Source organism: Ascaphus truei, chromosome 22 (assembly GCF_040206685.1).
Source record: "Ascaphus truei isolate aAscTru1 chromosome 22, aAscTru1.hap1, whole genome shotgun sequence".
Lineage (NCBI taxonomy): Eukaryota > Metazoa > Chordata > Amphibia > Anura > Ascaphidae > Ascaphus > Ascaphus truei.
Window position 1 is genome coordinate 1,969,051 of NC_134504.1, and position 16,052 is coordinate 1,985,102.

Sequence of the window (16,052 nt, forward strand, 5' to 3'; positions counted from 1 at the left end):
AACACACTACGCTTTACTTTCCAGGGGGGGGGAACTGACTAACCTAACATTACTGAACTTTGAAGATGCACGTTAATGCCAAATGACTTGTTTAAGGGCTCAGTCCCTCCTAGGGGCAAAGTGTACTAGTGGCAGTGACAGGGTTAAGGGGTCTGTCCCTCCTAGGGGCAAAGTGTACTAATGGCAGTGACAGGGTTAACGGGTCAGTCCCTCCTAGGGGCAAAGTGTACTAATGGCAGTGATATGTTTAAGGGGGCAGTCCCTCCTAGGGGCAAAGTGTACTAGTGGCAGTGACAGGGTTAACGGGTCAGTCCCTCCTAGGGGCAAAGTGTACTAATGGCAGTGACAGGGTTAACGGGTCAGTCCCTCCTAGGGGCAAAGTGTACTAGTGGCAGTGACAGGGTAAAGGGGGCAGTCCCTCCTAGGAGCAATGTGTACTAATGGCAGTGACAGGGTTAAGGGGTAAGTCCCTCCTAGGGGCAAAGTGTACTAATGGCAGTGACAGGGTTAAGGGGGCAGTCCCTCCTAGGGGCAACGTGTACTAATGGCAGTGACAGGGTTAAGGGGGCAGTCCCTCCTAGGGGCAACGTGTACTAATGGCAGTGACAGGGTTAAGGGGTAAGTCCCTCATAGGGGCAACGTGTAATAATGGCAGTGACAGGGTTAAGGTGTCTGTCCCTCCTATGGGCAAAGTGTACTAATGGCAGTGACAGGGTTAAGGGGTCTGTCCCTCCTAGGGGCAAAGTGTACTAATGGCAGTGCATAGGGTTTTGATTTCCTCCGGCTGCTCTTTTGTCCGATGGCACTATGGGTGGAGCAAGAGTTTGCACAGGCATAGTCCCCTCTCTCCCTTCACCTTATCAGCTGTCTGATAAGGACAGGGTAAGTTAGGAAGATGACACCGTTCGGACAAACGCTCCCCCAATGCAATTTATCATTTATTTCCCAATTATATGAAAACTGCCAAATCTGCTCGACTGTTTCATTTTTTTGCAAGAACGTTGTTTTCTGGTCACTAAGCGTGGTGGCGCCTGCACCCTCTGCGGGAACAAGCTGAGAGTTAGTGAGGGATTGCTTTCATGATATTTTGCTTTCGATAACGCTTTGTTTTATTTTGAGTTGCATACAGCAACAGGGTCAAGGGGTACTTATTATATTTAACCCCTTTACTGCCTGAGTGGGGTTACACTTCTAAGGCCGCGCTTATAGTGCCGACGTCACGCTACGGTCGCTGGAAAAATCAAATTGAGACGACTTCCAGCGATCGTGACCAAGCCGGCGCTCCGCGCTTACTATAAGCGCACGCGACGGCGGCAATGGATTTGTTTTGACGCTACGTTGCTGTCGCCGGCACTATAAGTGCAGCCTTAGCTGTGGCACAGAAAACTGAGTCACATCATTTTAATTAACACTGATGGCCACGTTAACACTGCCACCTTTCTGCTGTACAGGCTAGCAGTGTTAAACACAGCTGCCAGCCAAAACATGGCGGCTGTGCACGTGTTGGTTGGCGTGCCGACGCACTGTGACAACTCTGTGCCCGTTCTAGCCCTGTCTAAGGGAACTGAAGGCTGATTGGATGGTCGGTGCAACGCACTGCCGCTGATTGGATACTCGGTGCAACGCACTGCCGCTGATTGGTTGCTTGGTGCAGGGGGGCTGCCGCTGATTGGCCAGTCGGTTGTTTAGCAGGCGGTGCGGTTCTCTCACACTGCCCGCCTGCCGGTGCCTGGATGTGGCTCCGGGGCTCACGCTGTGGGAAGCGGTGGCTCGGTATGTCGCAGCTCACGCAGGAACCGGCCCGGGCCCTCTGCGCCCGCAAGGCCAAGGACACGCTGCGGCACATAAAGAACCGGGAGAAGCGGTGGCGGGGCGCGGAGCAGCACGGGCCCGCCACCGTGTACCTGCAGGTGGTGGGAGCCGGCGGCCGCGACGCCGGGGGATCTGTCTACATGTTCTCAGAGTTTAACAGGTGCGGGCGGGGGTTGGGGGTCTCGTGCCTGCGTCTCAGCACTGGGGGCGGCCATGTTGGATTTGTGACGTCACTGGACTGACCTGATGGAGGGAACAGGTCAAATCCCCAATGTTACCCAGGATATATATATGTGAGGGGGCACACTAGGCAATTATATCTCTGTATATATATATATATCTATATATACATATATCCCCCTGTAAATGAGTGTGTCTCATTGCTACTCTCTGATATATGTTATTATACATATGATGCGTCTGAATTTTATATACACAAAAATGAACTCACAAACGGCGAGTGCACGTGTCATAACTGCTATATAAATGGATACTTCACCAAACCAAAATTAAAACACCAGGGAAGGTGGCCGCACTACAGGTCAATGGGGAAAAAAGGTGTTCAATCCAATTTGGATACCTGTGGATATGGGTTAAATACCCATTTTTTTCCATTTAACCCCAAAAGGACGAATGAAGCGAATTCGCCTCACACCGTTCAATGACTTTATCATCTGATGATGTAAAAAAATGAGCGGTTAAGTATTATACGCTTCATGTACTTGTAGTGCGGTCGCCTTCCCTGGTCTTTTGATTTTGGTGACGTATCTATTTCATATACCATGGCTGTGCAGTTGACGATTTGTGAGCTCATTTTTGTGTAAATATATTTACACACACACCATATTTTTATCATATGTATAATATCTGAGACTAGCAATATGTGACACCACTCATATTTACAGGGATATATAAATACACACACACAGTCCCACACAGAGATATGACTACAACTATCTCATCCAAATCTATTATTCTTCTGCTTCCCCCTGACTCGGCACCAACCCTTTCCATTGTTTCGCCTTCATCCTTTTGAATTCATGATGGCGTGATATGTGACATGACAAATCAAAGGGCGTTGTGAAAACAGAGAGGATCTCAATTACTTTATTGTATGTTTCCTCCTAGCTTGTGTTGTTTCTTGTGTACATAAGCTTTATAACTTGGACTTCAAAGGGTTTACAAGATGTAGGGGAAAGAAAGTGTCCGTTTGTGTTCTCACTGTTGATTTCTGTTTTATCTTCTCTCTTGTAGGTACCTGTTTAACTGTGGGGAGGGGACACAGCGGCTAATGCAAGAGCACAAGTAAGTGACCGCTGTCCCCCCTAAAATACAAGGCGAACTTATTGGGAGATGTTTGGCTGCGCGTCTAATTCCTCCATTTTTATCCCAGGTTAAAGGTGGCGCGTCTGGACAACATTTTTGTGACCCGAATGAATTGGGCGAATGTTGGAGGATTATCGGGTATGTTAAACGGATCGGTTTGTCGTAAGAACAATAGACTCGCCATATATTTGGGGTGTATACAGGAACGCCAGTATTTCTGTAACTTGTCGGCTAAAAGCCGTTTTGCATCTCTTGGTAACGGTGGACCTTTTTTTTAGCTTGGATGGCATCCTGCGATCTGGAGTAAAGGGAAATGGAAGAGAATTACTCTTCTGTTTCCGGGTTTACGTCGTCCGCGGTCACAGGACCGTTTTAAAGAGCGGGGACGTGACCACGCTTTGCCGGAGGGTACCACGGCCCCTCCAACGCTCAAAGGGCACACGCGGTATACAAGCTCTGCCAGGCCTGTGTTGGCACATACTTCTGCCAGCCGCATCTGCATGAAATATAGAGGACGTGATTAACAAGTTTCTTAATGTTTGATGCATTTGCAAATAGAAAACCAATTACCAAGTGCGTTGGTTGTTATCCAGACGCTTGACAAATTGCACGCAAAATATTACTCCCCCCCACCCCATTCCTTGGAGAAAGCTAAATGACTATTTTCACACACACACGTCTATATCTATATATCAAGTTTGTTACACATTCACAAAACCTTTGTATGTTACTGGGACATCGCTCCCTTATCTCAGATTGAACTCACATTGTTCAAGATGTCGGGTTCAGTGTACTGTACATGAATCTGTTTTTTTTGTAGGTATGATTCTCACCCTCAGAGACACGGGGGTCCCTCAATGTGTTCTTTCTGGACCACCTCAACTGGTAAGTTATGTATGTTGTTGCTTCTTAGGGAAGTAGAATCTGCATATTTCAAATTTGTTTCAATATGTTGAAATGTTGAGAATGACTGGCTAGTGTGTCTAACGCATGATTAAACCTTGCCGAGCAGCAATCTGTGCTGCTCATGTCACAACTGTGTGTATAACACACACCACACCCCCCACCCCCCCCCCCGTCCCCGAAAGATTTAATTTAGAAATTCTCACAAGAATTCTTGTCCGGGAGAAACAATACGGTCAGCGTATATTTCAGATGACATCACTGCTTGCGGATTAAGTTTGGAGGACCCACGGGTTCATGTAAGGTAGAAAAAAACCTGAAGAAATACTAGATTTGGGGGGAGATTGCTGCTTTGAAAGACAAATATTATTTTGTTTGTTTCTGTTATTTCATCAGTGGTCAAAATAGAAGCAACACAAGCTTGCGTAGCAACTGTAAAATGTGTTAAATGTATGTATGTCTTTATTTATATAGCGCCATTAATGTACATAGCGCTTCGCAGCAGTAATACACGTGACAATCCTATAAATAACAAATAATACAAATAACAGAACATGGGAATAAGCGCTTCAGACATAAAAGTAACATTTTAGGAAAACGAGTCCCTGCTCCGAGGAGCTTATACTCTAATTAAATGAAATTGCATAATAAGTTCTTGCTTTAAAGTTTAAACGCTAAATATGTGGCCAATTTTGACCAACTTTCTAACATGTTTGTAACAATATTAATTATAACGGAGACTAAGTGGGCAGGTGAGGTTCTTCACCGTCAAATTCTTTGTTTCTATATTTCCATTTAGTATTGTTATCTTGGAATCCAGTTTCTGAATCCTATATAGATTAATCCTTAAGTGTATAATACTTGTGCCAAATTGCCTGGATCTAATATCTTTCACAAACTTTTTGACTATTACATTTGATCCTTTTTCTTAGCAAACTCTGCATGTTTTTCTCCACGTTCTGATACTGTAGGTTTGTATTTGAGTGCGCTTGATTGGAATTTTGTTAAAATTAAATGTTTATCAAAACAAAATTCTCCTTTGCATGAGGATTAAAGACGCAGTTTTCCTTATTGGTTGGAAGCTCCAGAGACCCCCTCATTCCCCACCTCCTTGAAAAAACAACATATTTGTGAAATTTGAGCCCCGTTTCTAGAAACTTATATTTTGAAACGTATGTCGTCCTGTGGATCGAGAAAGGTGACGACCATCTTGGTTCTCCAGGAGAGGATTCTGGGGGATTGAGCATCAGTATTCTCTATCCCAAGAAGCTCCAGGAAGTAAAGGAATGAGGATGGACCGTGGATGTCAATATTCTCCTTTCTCTACTCTCTAAAATAATTAAAACAGGAGGGGGGGGGGGGGAGGAGTATCGATTTTTCCTGCGAGAGGTCATAGTTACTTTGCAGTACCTGTCACATGTATGTGCGTGTGTGTGTTTTACATTGATTTTGTTTTTTTTATTTTTCTATTCTTTCCTCAGCAAAAATACTTTGAGGCCATCAAATTGTTCTCCGGCCCTTTGCAGGGTATTGACCTCGGTAAGGCTCGTGGTGTTAGTGTTTTGGGGAATACGCTGGTACGGGGGCAGTTCTATATTGTCTGAAACGGCCGCGTGGGACACTACAGTATAGAACGCGCCCTTTTCTGAGTTGCTATTTTCTCCGTGTAATTCAGCGGTGCGGCCGTACACTGACGCCGAATACACAGATGACACCATGACGGTTTATCAAGTGCCCATCTTCAGTAAGTACGATTTCTTTTCCCTGTGCCTTTCTGTTTAAAGCAATATTCCTATTAACGGCGCTCGTGTGTTTTTATGGTGGTGACTTTAATAAAACTGTTACATATAAATTACTAATCGGGTTATGTACATTTCCGCTGCTTGCCATATTTTTTTTAATACCTGCACATATTTGATGCATTTAAAAATTGCTGCCACTGTTAAAAAAATTTTTAGTTACTACTTTATAACTCCTCTATGGTTAACAAACAACTATAAATGAGTAGTTTGCGTGTGGCCTGAATTGCATTGTAGAGGTAACATGGTAACATCGCTGTTGAAAACTCGTGTACAGTAGGCTCAAGTCTAGTGCATGAGTGGGCAACTCCAGCGGCCGCCCCAGTAGCGCCCTCTCCCCAGTGCATAAATATAGTACTGCCCGCTCCTCTCCTGCGCTGATACATACAGTACTGCCCGCTCCTCTCCTGCGCTGATACATACAGTACTGCCCGCTCCTCTCCTGCGCTGATAAATACAGTACTGCCCGCTCCTCTCCTGCGCTGATACATACAGTACTGCCCGCTCCTCTCCTGCGCTGATACATACAGTACTGCCCGCTCCTCTCCTGCGCTGATACATACAGTACTGCCCGCTCCTCTCCTGTGCTGATACATACAGTACTGCCCGCTCCTCTCCTGCGCTGATACATACAGTACTGCCCGCTCCTCTCCTGCGCTGATACATACAGTACTGCCCGCTCCTCTCCTGCGCTGATAAATACAGTACTGCCCGCTCCTCTCCTGCGCTGATACATACAGTACTGCCCGCTCCTCTCCTGCGCTGATACATACAGTACTGCCCGCTCCTCTCCTGCGCTGATACATACAGTACTGCCCGCTCCTCTCCTGTGCTGATACATACAGTACTGCCCGCTCCTCTCCTGCGCTGATACATACAGTACTGCCCGCTCCTCTCCTGCGCTGATACATACAGTACTGCCCGCTCCTCTCCTGCGCTGATACATACAGTACTGCCCGCTCCTCTCCTGTGCTGATAAATACAGTACTGCCCCCTCCTCTCCTGCGCTGATAAATACAGTACTGCCCGCTCCTCTCCTGCGCTGATATATACAGTACTGCCTGCTCCTCTCCTGCGCTGATACATACAGTACTGCCCGCTCCTCTCCTGCGCTGATATATACAGTACTGCCTGCTCCTCTCCTGCGCTGATACATACAGTACTGCCCGCTCCTCTCCTGTGCTGATACAGTACTGCCCGCTCCTCTCCTGTGCTGATGCATACAGTACTGCCCGCTCCTCTCCTGCGGTGATACATACAGTACTGCCCGCTCCTCTCCTGTGCTGATACAGTACTGCCCGCTCCTCTCCTGCGCTGATAAATACAGTACTGCCCGCTCCTCTCCTGCGCTGATACGTATGGTATTGCCCGCTTCTCTCCTGCGCTGATAAATACAGTACTGCCCGCTCCTCTCCTGCGCTGATACGTACAGTACTGCCCGCTCCTTTCCTGCGCTGATACACACAGTACTGCCCGCTCCTCTCCTGCGCTGATAAATACAGTATTGCCCGATCCTCCTGTGCTGATATACACAGTACTGCCCGCTCCTCTCCTGCGCTGATAAATACAGTATTGCCCGCTCCTCCTGTGCTGATATACACAGTACTGCCCGCTCCTCTCCTGTGCTGATACGTACAGTACTGCCCGCTCCTCTCCTGCGCTGATACATACAGTACTGCCCGCTCCTCTCCTGTGCTGATATATACAGTACTGCCCGCTCCTCTCCTGCGCTGATACGTACAGTACTGCCCGCTCCTCTCCTGTGCTGATATATACAGTACTGCCCGCTCCTCTCCTGCGCTGATAAATACAGTACTGCCCGCTCCTCTCCTGCGCTGATACGTACAGTACTGCCCGCTCCTCTCCTGTGCTGATATATACAGTACTGCCCGCTCCTCTCCTGTGCTGATAAATACAGTACTGCCCGCTCCTATCCTGCAATGATACATACAGTACTGCCCGCTCCTCTCCTGCGCTGATACATACAGTACTGCCCGCTCCTCTCCTGCGCTGATATATATACAGTACTGCCCGCTCCTCTCCTGTGCTGATAAATACAGTACTGCCCGCTCCTCTCCTGCGCTGATACGTATGGTACTGCCCGCTCCTCTCCTGCGCTGATAAATACAGTACTGCCCGCTCCTCTCCTGCGTTGATAAATACAGTACTGCCCGCTCCTCTCCTGCGCTGATAAATACAGTACTGCCCGCTCCTCTCCTGCGCTGAGACATACAGTACTGCCCGCTTCTCTCCTGCGCTGATACATACAGTACTGCCCGCTCCTCTCCTGCTCTGATACATACAGTACTGCCCGCTCTTCTCCTGCGCTGATACATACAGTACTGCCCGCTCCTCTCCTGCGCTGATACATACAGTACTGCCCGCTCCTCTCCTGCGCTGATACATACAGTACTGCCCGCTCCTCTCCTGCGCTGATACATACAGTACTGCCCGCTCCTCTCCTGTGCTGATACATACAGTACTGCCCGCTCCTCTCCTGCGCTGATACATACAGTACTACCCGCTCCTCTCCTGCGCTGATACATACAGTACTGCCCGCTCCTCTCATGTGCTGATACATACAGTACTGCCCGCTCCTCTCCTGCGCTGATACATACAGTACTGCCCGCTCCTCTCCTGCGCTGATACATACAGTACTGCCCGCTCCTCTCCTGCGCTGATACATACAGTACTGCCCGCTCCTCTCCTGCGCTGATACATACAGTACTGCCCGCTCCTCTCCTGCGCTGATACATACAGTACTGCCCGCTCCTCTCCTGCGCTGATATATACAGTACTGCCCGCTCCTCTCCTGCGCTGATACATACAGTACTGCCCGCTCCTCTCCTGCGCTGATACATACAGTACTGCCCGCTCCTCTCCTGCGCTGATAAATACAGTACTGCCCGCTCCTCTCCTGCGCTGATACATACAGTACTGCCCGCTCCTCTCCTGCGCTGATACATACAGTACTGCCCGCTCCTCTCCTGCGCTGATAAATACAGTACTGCCCGCTCCTCTCCTGCTCTGATACATACAGTACTGCCCGCTCCTCTCCTGCGCTGATATATACAGTACTGCCCGCTCCTCTCCTGCGCTGATACATACAGTACTGCCCGCTCCTCTCCTGCGCTGATAAATACAGTACTGCCCGCTCATCTCCTGCGCTGATACATACAGTACTGCCCGCTCCTCTCCTGCGCTGATATATACAGTACTGCCCGCTCCTCTCCTGCGCTGATATATACAGTACTGCCCGCTCCTCTCCTGCGCTGATCACTAGTTCCCTGTGTAAGGTGAGGAGCAGGACCCTATACATCAGTATGCCGTCATTGAGCAGCTCACAGGAGCGGGGGAATATCTCCCTCTCCCATATTTAGTAAGCGCTGCTATGTGGCATCGGAGAGACTACTTACACCGCATTCACTGACCCCGGAAGATGTCCTATGGCATCGCATTGCTCAGTAAGTATGGGCCTATTGGAAGTGCTGTCACTGAATTTGCTGCATATACGTGTGCGCGTCTCCCTGCGCCCGTCTCCCTGCGCCCGTCTCCCTGCGCCCGTCTCCCTGCGCCCGTCTCCCTGCGCCCGTCTCCCTGCGCCCGTCTCCCTGCGCCCGTCTCCCTGCGCGCGTCTCCCTGCGCCCGTCTCCCTGCGCGCGTCTCCCTGCGCCCGTCTCCCTGCGCCCGTCTCCCTGCGCCCGTCTCCCTGCGCCCGTCTCCCTGCGCCCGTCTCCCTGCGCTGAGCCGGCCAGCTCCTCAGCGTAAGTTGCAACATTGTTGCTTTCTCTCCTGGCTTCCCAGCCTGTTGCCTTGGTAACCCCCCTGACTGTTTGGCCTCCCCCCCTGCCAGCTGGTTTATCCCATTACTTGCTCAGGAAAGCATGGCTTCCTTTTGAAACCAGCAGTCGGCTGTCCCGTCTCCTGGTAATACTATCATCCTTTGCCTCTCCCTCAGCTTTGCACCGTGGCTACCTGCCCAGTTCCCCCTTTTTGTTATTGTTCCCTTTTACAATAAAAGCACAAAAGAAAGACGGACGCTGTGCGCGTCTGCGGGGAGCGAGGTCACTGCCCGCCTCTAGCGCTTGCCACGGTGCGCGGGAGTCAGAACAGCTTCCATATCCTTCCTTGTTCTCGCCATGACAGTCGGCGGAAATGTTTTTAGTGTCCGGTGTCCGTGGAACGGGTAGAGCCACCGTAATGCTGTCCTTGCCGCGTCTGTGTGTGTTTGTTTCTCAGGCAGTGACATACTAAATAAAACCTCTGCTGCGTCTCCGAGTGCTGGGACGAAACCTGGCCGAGCGAGTCCTAATTCCCAGTCACCCAAAGCAAAGAAGGGAAGTCCCAAACCAACACAGGCCGCCCCTGCAGTGAGAGAAGGTAAAAAGGGTCAGTCCCGCCTAGGGGCAAAGTGTACTAATGGCAGTGACAGGGTTAAGGGGTCAGTCCCGCCTAGGGGCAAAGTGTACTAATGGCAGTGACAGGGTTAAGGGGTCAGTGTCTCCTAGGGGCAACGTGTACTAATGGCAGTGACAGGGTTAAGGGGTCAGTGTCTCCTAGGGGCAACGTGTACTAATGGCAGTGACAGGGTTAAGGGGTCAGTGTCTCCTAGGGGCAAAGTGTACTAATGGCAGTGACAGGGTTAAGGGGTCAGTGTCTCCTAGGGGCAACGTGTACTAATGGCAGTGACAGGGTTAAGGGGTCAGTGTCTCCTAGGGGCAAAGTGTACTAATGGCAGTGACAGGGTTAACGGGTCAGTCCCTCCTAGGGGCAAAGTGTACTAATGGCAGTGACAGGGTTAAGGGGTCAGTCCCTCCTAGGGGCAAAGTGTACTAATGGCAGTGACATGGTTAAGGGGTCAGTCCCTCCTAGGGACAAAGTGTACTAATGGCAGTGACAGGGTTAAGGGGTCAGTCCCTCCTAGGGACAAAGTGTACTAATGGCAGTGACATGGTTAAGGGGTCAGTCCCTCCTAGGGGCAAAGTGTACTAATGGCAGTGTCAGGGTTAAGGGGTCAGTCCCTCCTAGGGGCAAAGTGTACTAATGGCAGTGACAGGGTTAAGGGGGCAGTACCTCCTAGGGGCAAAGTGTACTAATGGCAGTGACAGGGTTAAGGGGGCAGTCCCTCCTAGGGGCAAAGTGTACTAATGGCAGTGACGGGGTTAAGGGGTCAGTCCCTCCTAGGGGCAAAGTGTACTAATGGCAGTGACAGGGTTAACGGGTCAGTCCCTCCTTGGAGCAAAGTGTACTAATGGCAGTGACGGGGTTAATGGGTCAGTCCCTCCTTGGAGCAAAGTGTACTAATGGCAGTGACGGGGTTAATGGGTCAGTCCCTCCTTGGAGCAAAGTGTACTAATGGCAGTGACGGGGTTAATGGGTCAGTCCCTCCTAGGGGCAAAGTGTACTAATGGCAGTGACGGGGTTAATGGGTCAGTCCCTCCTAGGAGTGTTGTGTAAACCCGATAAGCTGGGGCCTGGGAGAGGTTTGATTCCCTCAGGCTGCTCCCTTTCTGTCTGATGTCTGTGTGTTCAGAATGAGTTTGCACAGGCAGAGCCCCCCTCTCCCTCCCCTTATCTGTATGGCTTCTTTACAGAGAGGTTGTGGTTGACGTTTAGGGATCACACTGCGCCCGCATTTCTGCCTGTGATCCTCTGATGTTACATTCAGCTCTGCCCATGCGTTACAGAGCAGGCGAGTGTGTGCGGCCGTGTAACATGTTACAGAGCAGGCGAGTGTGTGCGGCCGTGTAACATGTTACAGAGCAGGCGAGTGTGTGCGGCCGTGTAACATGTTACAGAGCAGGCGAGTGTGTGCGGCCGTGTAACATGTTACAGAGCAGGCGAGTGTGTGCGGCCGTGTAACATGTTACAGAGCAGGCGAGTGTGTGCGGCCGTGTAACATGTTACAGAGCAGCCACGTGTGTGCGGCCGTGTAACATGTTACAGAGCAGGCGAGTGTGTGCGGCCGTGTAACATGTTACAGAGCAGGCGAGTGTGTGCGGCCGTGTAACATGTTACAGAGCAGGCGAGTGTGTGCGGCCGTGTAACATGTTACAGAGCAGGCGAGTGTGTGCGGCCGTGTAACATGTTACAGAGCAGGCGAGTGTGTGCGGCCGTGTAACATGTTACAGAGCAGGCGAGTGTGTGCGGCCGTGTAACATGTTACAGAGCAGGCGAGTGTGTGCGGCCGTGTAACATGTTACAGAGCAGGCGAGTGTGTGCGGCCGTGTAACATGTTACAGAGCAGGCGAGTGTGTGCGGCCGTGTAACATGTTACAGAGCAGGCGAGTGTGTGCGGCCGTGTAACATGTTACAGAGCAGGCGAGTGTGTGCGGCCGTGTAACATGTTACAGAGCAGGCGAGTGTGTGCGGCCGTGTAACATGTTACAGAGCAGGCGAGTGTGTGCGGCCGTGTAACATGTTACAGAGCAGGCGAGTGTGTGCGGCCGTGTAACATGTTACAGAGCAGGCGAGTGTGTGCGGCCGTGTAACATGTTACAGAGCAGGCGAGTGTGTGCGGCCGTGTAACATGTTACAGAGCAGGCGAGTGTGTGCGGCCGTGTAACATGTTACAGAGCAGGCGAGTGTGTGCGGCCGTGTAACATGTTACAGAGCAGGCGAGTGTGTGCGGCCGTGTAACATGTTACAGAGCAGGCGAGTGTGTGCGGCCGTGTAACATGTTACAGAGCAGGCGAGTGTGTGCGGCCGTGTAACATGTTACAGAGCAGGCGAGTGTGTGCGGCCGTGTAACATGTTACAGAGCAGGCGAGTGTGTGCGGCCGTGTAACATGTTACAGAGCAGGCGAGTGTGTGCGGCCGTGTAACATGTTACAGAGCAGGCGAGTGTGTGCGGCCGTGTAACATGTTACAGAGCAGGCGAGTGTGTGCGGCCGTGTAACACGTTACAGAGCAGGCGAGTGTGTGCGGCCGTGTAACACGTTACAGAGCAGGCGAGTGTGTGCGGCCGTGTAACACGTTACAGAGCAGGCGAGTGTGTGCGGCCGTGTAACACGTTACAGAGCAGGCGAGTGTGTGCGGCCGTGTAACACGTTACAGAGCAGGCGAGTGTGTGCGGCCGTGTAACACGTTACAGAGCAGGCGAGTGTGTGCGGCCGTGTAACACGTTACAGAGCAGGCGAGTGTGTGCGGCCGTGTAACACGTTACAGAGCAGGCGAGTGTGTGCGGCCGTGTAACATGTTACAGAGCAGGCGAGTGTGTGCGGCCGTGTAACATGTTACAGAGCAGGCGAGTGTGTGCGGCCGTGTAACATGTCCCTTTTATAACAGAACACAGGGACAGACCGTCAGCAAGAGACCCGTCCTTGGTCATCTCATTTATATGCAAGGTGAGCGTCTGCGGCCTTTTATTTTCCGTAATCGGCGTGACTTTTACTGACCATGAATAGGGGAGTGACATTGCCGTCAGTTACTCTGCGCTGGCGGAACGCAGATTTGGGCTCTCTGTTACGCCGCAGACTTTATTTATTCTTTGTACATTGTCACCTAAAGAATCATTTTTAAGCTTATGTCGCTGGGGGTTATTGTGCAGAAACATCACATTTAATGGCACAAAAAGCCATCTACCCCCCACCGCCCCCCCCCCCCCCTGTCTGCTTTAACACCGCAGTCCTTATCTGGTCCCTGGGGCTTTCTTTGGTATTTAGGATCTGGCCTTTGTGTGTATCACAAGCATTTAAGAATCCCCTTACTATATTAGCCCCTATCACCTCTGCTGGGGGGCTATTCCACAAATCCCCCCCCCCCCTTGCCGTGAAGTTCATCCTTCATATTTCCTATACACCCCGCTGCTAATACCTCTCCTTATACACCCTAACACCCGCTGCTAATACCTCTCCCTATACACCCTAACACCCGCTGCTAATACCTCTTCCTATACACCCTAACATCCCGCTGCTAATACCTCTCCCTATACACCCTAACATCCCGCTGCTAATACCTCTCCCTATACACCCTAACATCCCGCTGCTAATACCTCTCCCTATACACCCTAACATCCCGCTGCTAATACCTCTCCCTATATACCCTAACATCCCGCTGCTAATACCTCTCCCTATACACCCTAACATCCCGCTGCTAATACCTCTCCCTATACACCCTAACATCCCGCTGCTAATACCTCTCCCTATACACCCTAACATCCCGCTGCTAATACCTCTCCCTATACACCCTAACATCCCGCTGCTAATACCTCTCCCTATACACCCCAACGTCCCGCTGCTAATACCTCTCCCTATACACCCTAACATCCCGCTGCTAATACCTCTCCCTATACACCCTAACATCCTCTAATACCTCTCCCTATACACACTAACATCCCGCTGCTAATACCTCTCCCTATACACCCTAACATCCCGCTGCTAATACCTCTCCCTATACACCCTAATATCCCGCTGCTAATACCTCTCCCTATACACCCCGCTGCTAATACCTCTCCCTATACACCCTAACATCCCGCTGCTAATACCTCTCCCTATACACCCTAACATCCCGCTGCTAATACCTCTCCCTATACACCCTAATATCCCGCTGCTAATACCTCTCCCTATACACCCCGCTGCTAATACCTCTCCCTATACAGCCTAACCCTATAGTGTCATTCCCATTCTGTTATCTTCCATAAAAAACTGACATTTTATTTTCACATTTAACCAGACTATTTTTTTTTTATATTTTGCAGCTTCATCCCAAAAAAGGAAATTTCTTGGTTCTCAAAGCGAAAGAGCTTGGCCTTCCTGTGTACGTATGTCCTGTGTACTTGGCCTTCCTGTGTACGTATGTCCTGTGTACTTGGCCTTCCTGTGTACGTATGTCCTGTGTACTTGGCCTTCCTGTGTACGTATGTCCTGTGTACTTGGCCTTCCTGTGTACGTATGTCCTGTGTACTTGGCCTTCCTGTGTACGTATGTCCTGTGTACTTGGCCTTCCTGTGTACGTATGTCCTGTGTACTTGGCCTTCCTGTGTACGTATGTCCTGTGTACTTGGCCTTCCTGTGTACGTATGCGTAATTGTAGTCTCGGGTGAGGTGGGTTTCTGTAACCAGGGTACAATCATATCTAGCCGGGCATTAGGGACTGTATACCTTTGCAATGTCAGGCGATATCCTTTGTATATTGCTTCTTTCCTGGTTATATCAGCAAATCTCTGTATAGTGTTGAAGAAAATCCTCCTTCATTTCACCTTCTTGTAATATTGGGTGACTATCTGAGATTTGTACTGCTGTAAACGGCTTTATTGTACAACTCTGAATATTTAGAGGTGCAGTTCCACCTGGGCGGCCAGGTCAGTGTCTTGGAGGCCTCAGAATGGGGAGTGTTTGGCAACCAAGTGTTTTCTTCCCCCTTATCTCACCCGTCCTTATCAGAGAGCCAGTGAAGATTAAGGGGAGGAGGGAATCTGACTGTACAAGCGCTCGCTGATCATACAGTGACATCATACAGTGACATCACTGCCAGAGGAAATCAAACCCCTTCCAAACTTTAATAAATACTTAAAAAATACTTTGGTTTCAGATTTGGGTTAAAAAATTCACACGTCTGAGACAGGTCTGCAACCCTGCCCTTCCCCATTATCTCTTAGCATAGAGGGATTCTGGGTAATAACACGCAAATGAGTACTCAGCATGTCACTTTTTGCTTCTTGTCCTTTTTAACATGGACTTCCTATAAACTTTCTGGAATTAAATATGAACAGTATTTGAAGGATTCCCAGTTATTCCAATACACTGGCATTTTAGAGTACATGCTTTTTTGGCTGTAGTTAATGGGCTCAGTGGTGAATGCGGAACGCGGTTACACTGAATGCGTTATTGTTTTATCTTAGAGGGACACACGCCATCGGCCCTATAATTGCAGATCTCAAGGCAGGAAAAAGTATCGTCTTTGAGGGAAAACAGGTAAGCGGCCTTAAAAAGTAGGTCGTGGCTCAGCTGTTTGTTGGGGATTGCTTAGCTAAATAATAGTAGGGAAATTGAAAATGTAAGTGGGACTCTGACGGTCAGAAGGCAAAGGAAAGCCGGCTATTTAGCTCCGAGGAGACGGCTGCCTCTGCTTAGGAAGCACTGATCCCATACAGGTTCCGAGCGGTAAGCCTGCCTCTTTCCCCATACTCTTATTACAGACCCTGTTCCTCCAGGGACCCCCTGTTCCTCCAGGGACCCCCTGTTACCATGATTATTTACCTAGAAAATTCAG

General features: G+C 50.0%; 1 protein-coding gene across 2 annotated transcripts in view; it reads left to right on the forward strand.

Moving 5' to 3' along the window:
• The first annotated feature begins 1,673 nt into the window (after positions 1 to 1,673).
• ELAC2 (elaC ribonuclease Z 2) overlaps positions 1,674 to 16,052 on the forward strand; it is a 28,444-nt gene continuing 14,065 nt past the window's right edge. Inside the window, exons 1-10 of one of the 2 annotated variants that reach the window (XM_075579636.1) lie at positions 1,674 to 1,972; positions 3,067 to 3,117; positions 3,206 to 3,276; positions 3,959 to 4,023; positions 5,523 to 5,580; positions 5,717 to 5,785; positions 10,080 to 10,220; positions 13,128 to 13,186; positions 14,539 to 14,597; positions 15,682 to 15,754. In XM_075579636.1, the coding sequence (XP_075435751.1) occupies positions 1,734 to 1,972; positions 3,067 to 3,117; positions 3,206 to 3,276; positions 3,959 to 4,023; positions 5,523 to 5,580; positions 5,717 to 5,785; positions 10,080 to 10,220; positions 13,128 to 13,186; positions 14,539 to 14,597; positions 15,682 to 15,754 (885 nt within the window). In that variant the 5' untranslated portion in view covers positions 1,674 to 1,733. Of the gene's footprint in view, positions 1,973 to 2,516; positions 2,925 to 3,066; positions 3,118 to 3,205; positions 3,277 to 3,958; positions 4,024 to 5,522; positions 5,581 to 5,716; positions 5,786 to 10,079; positions 10,221 to 13,127; positions 13,187 to 14,538; positions 14,598 to 15,681; positions 15,755 to 16,052 lie in introns of those variants that run through there. The other variant, XM_075579637.1, reaches the window with a different exon arrangement.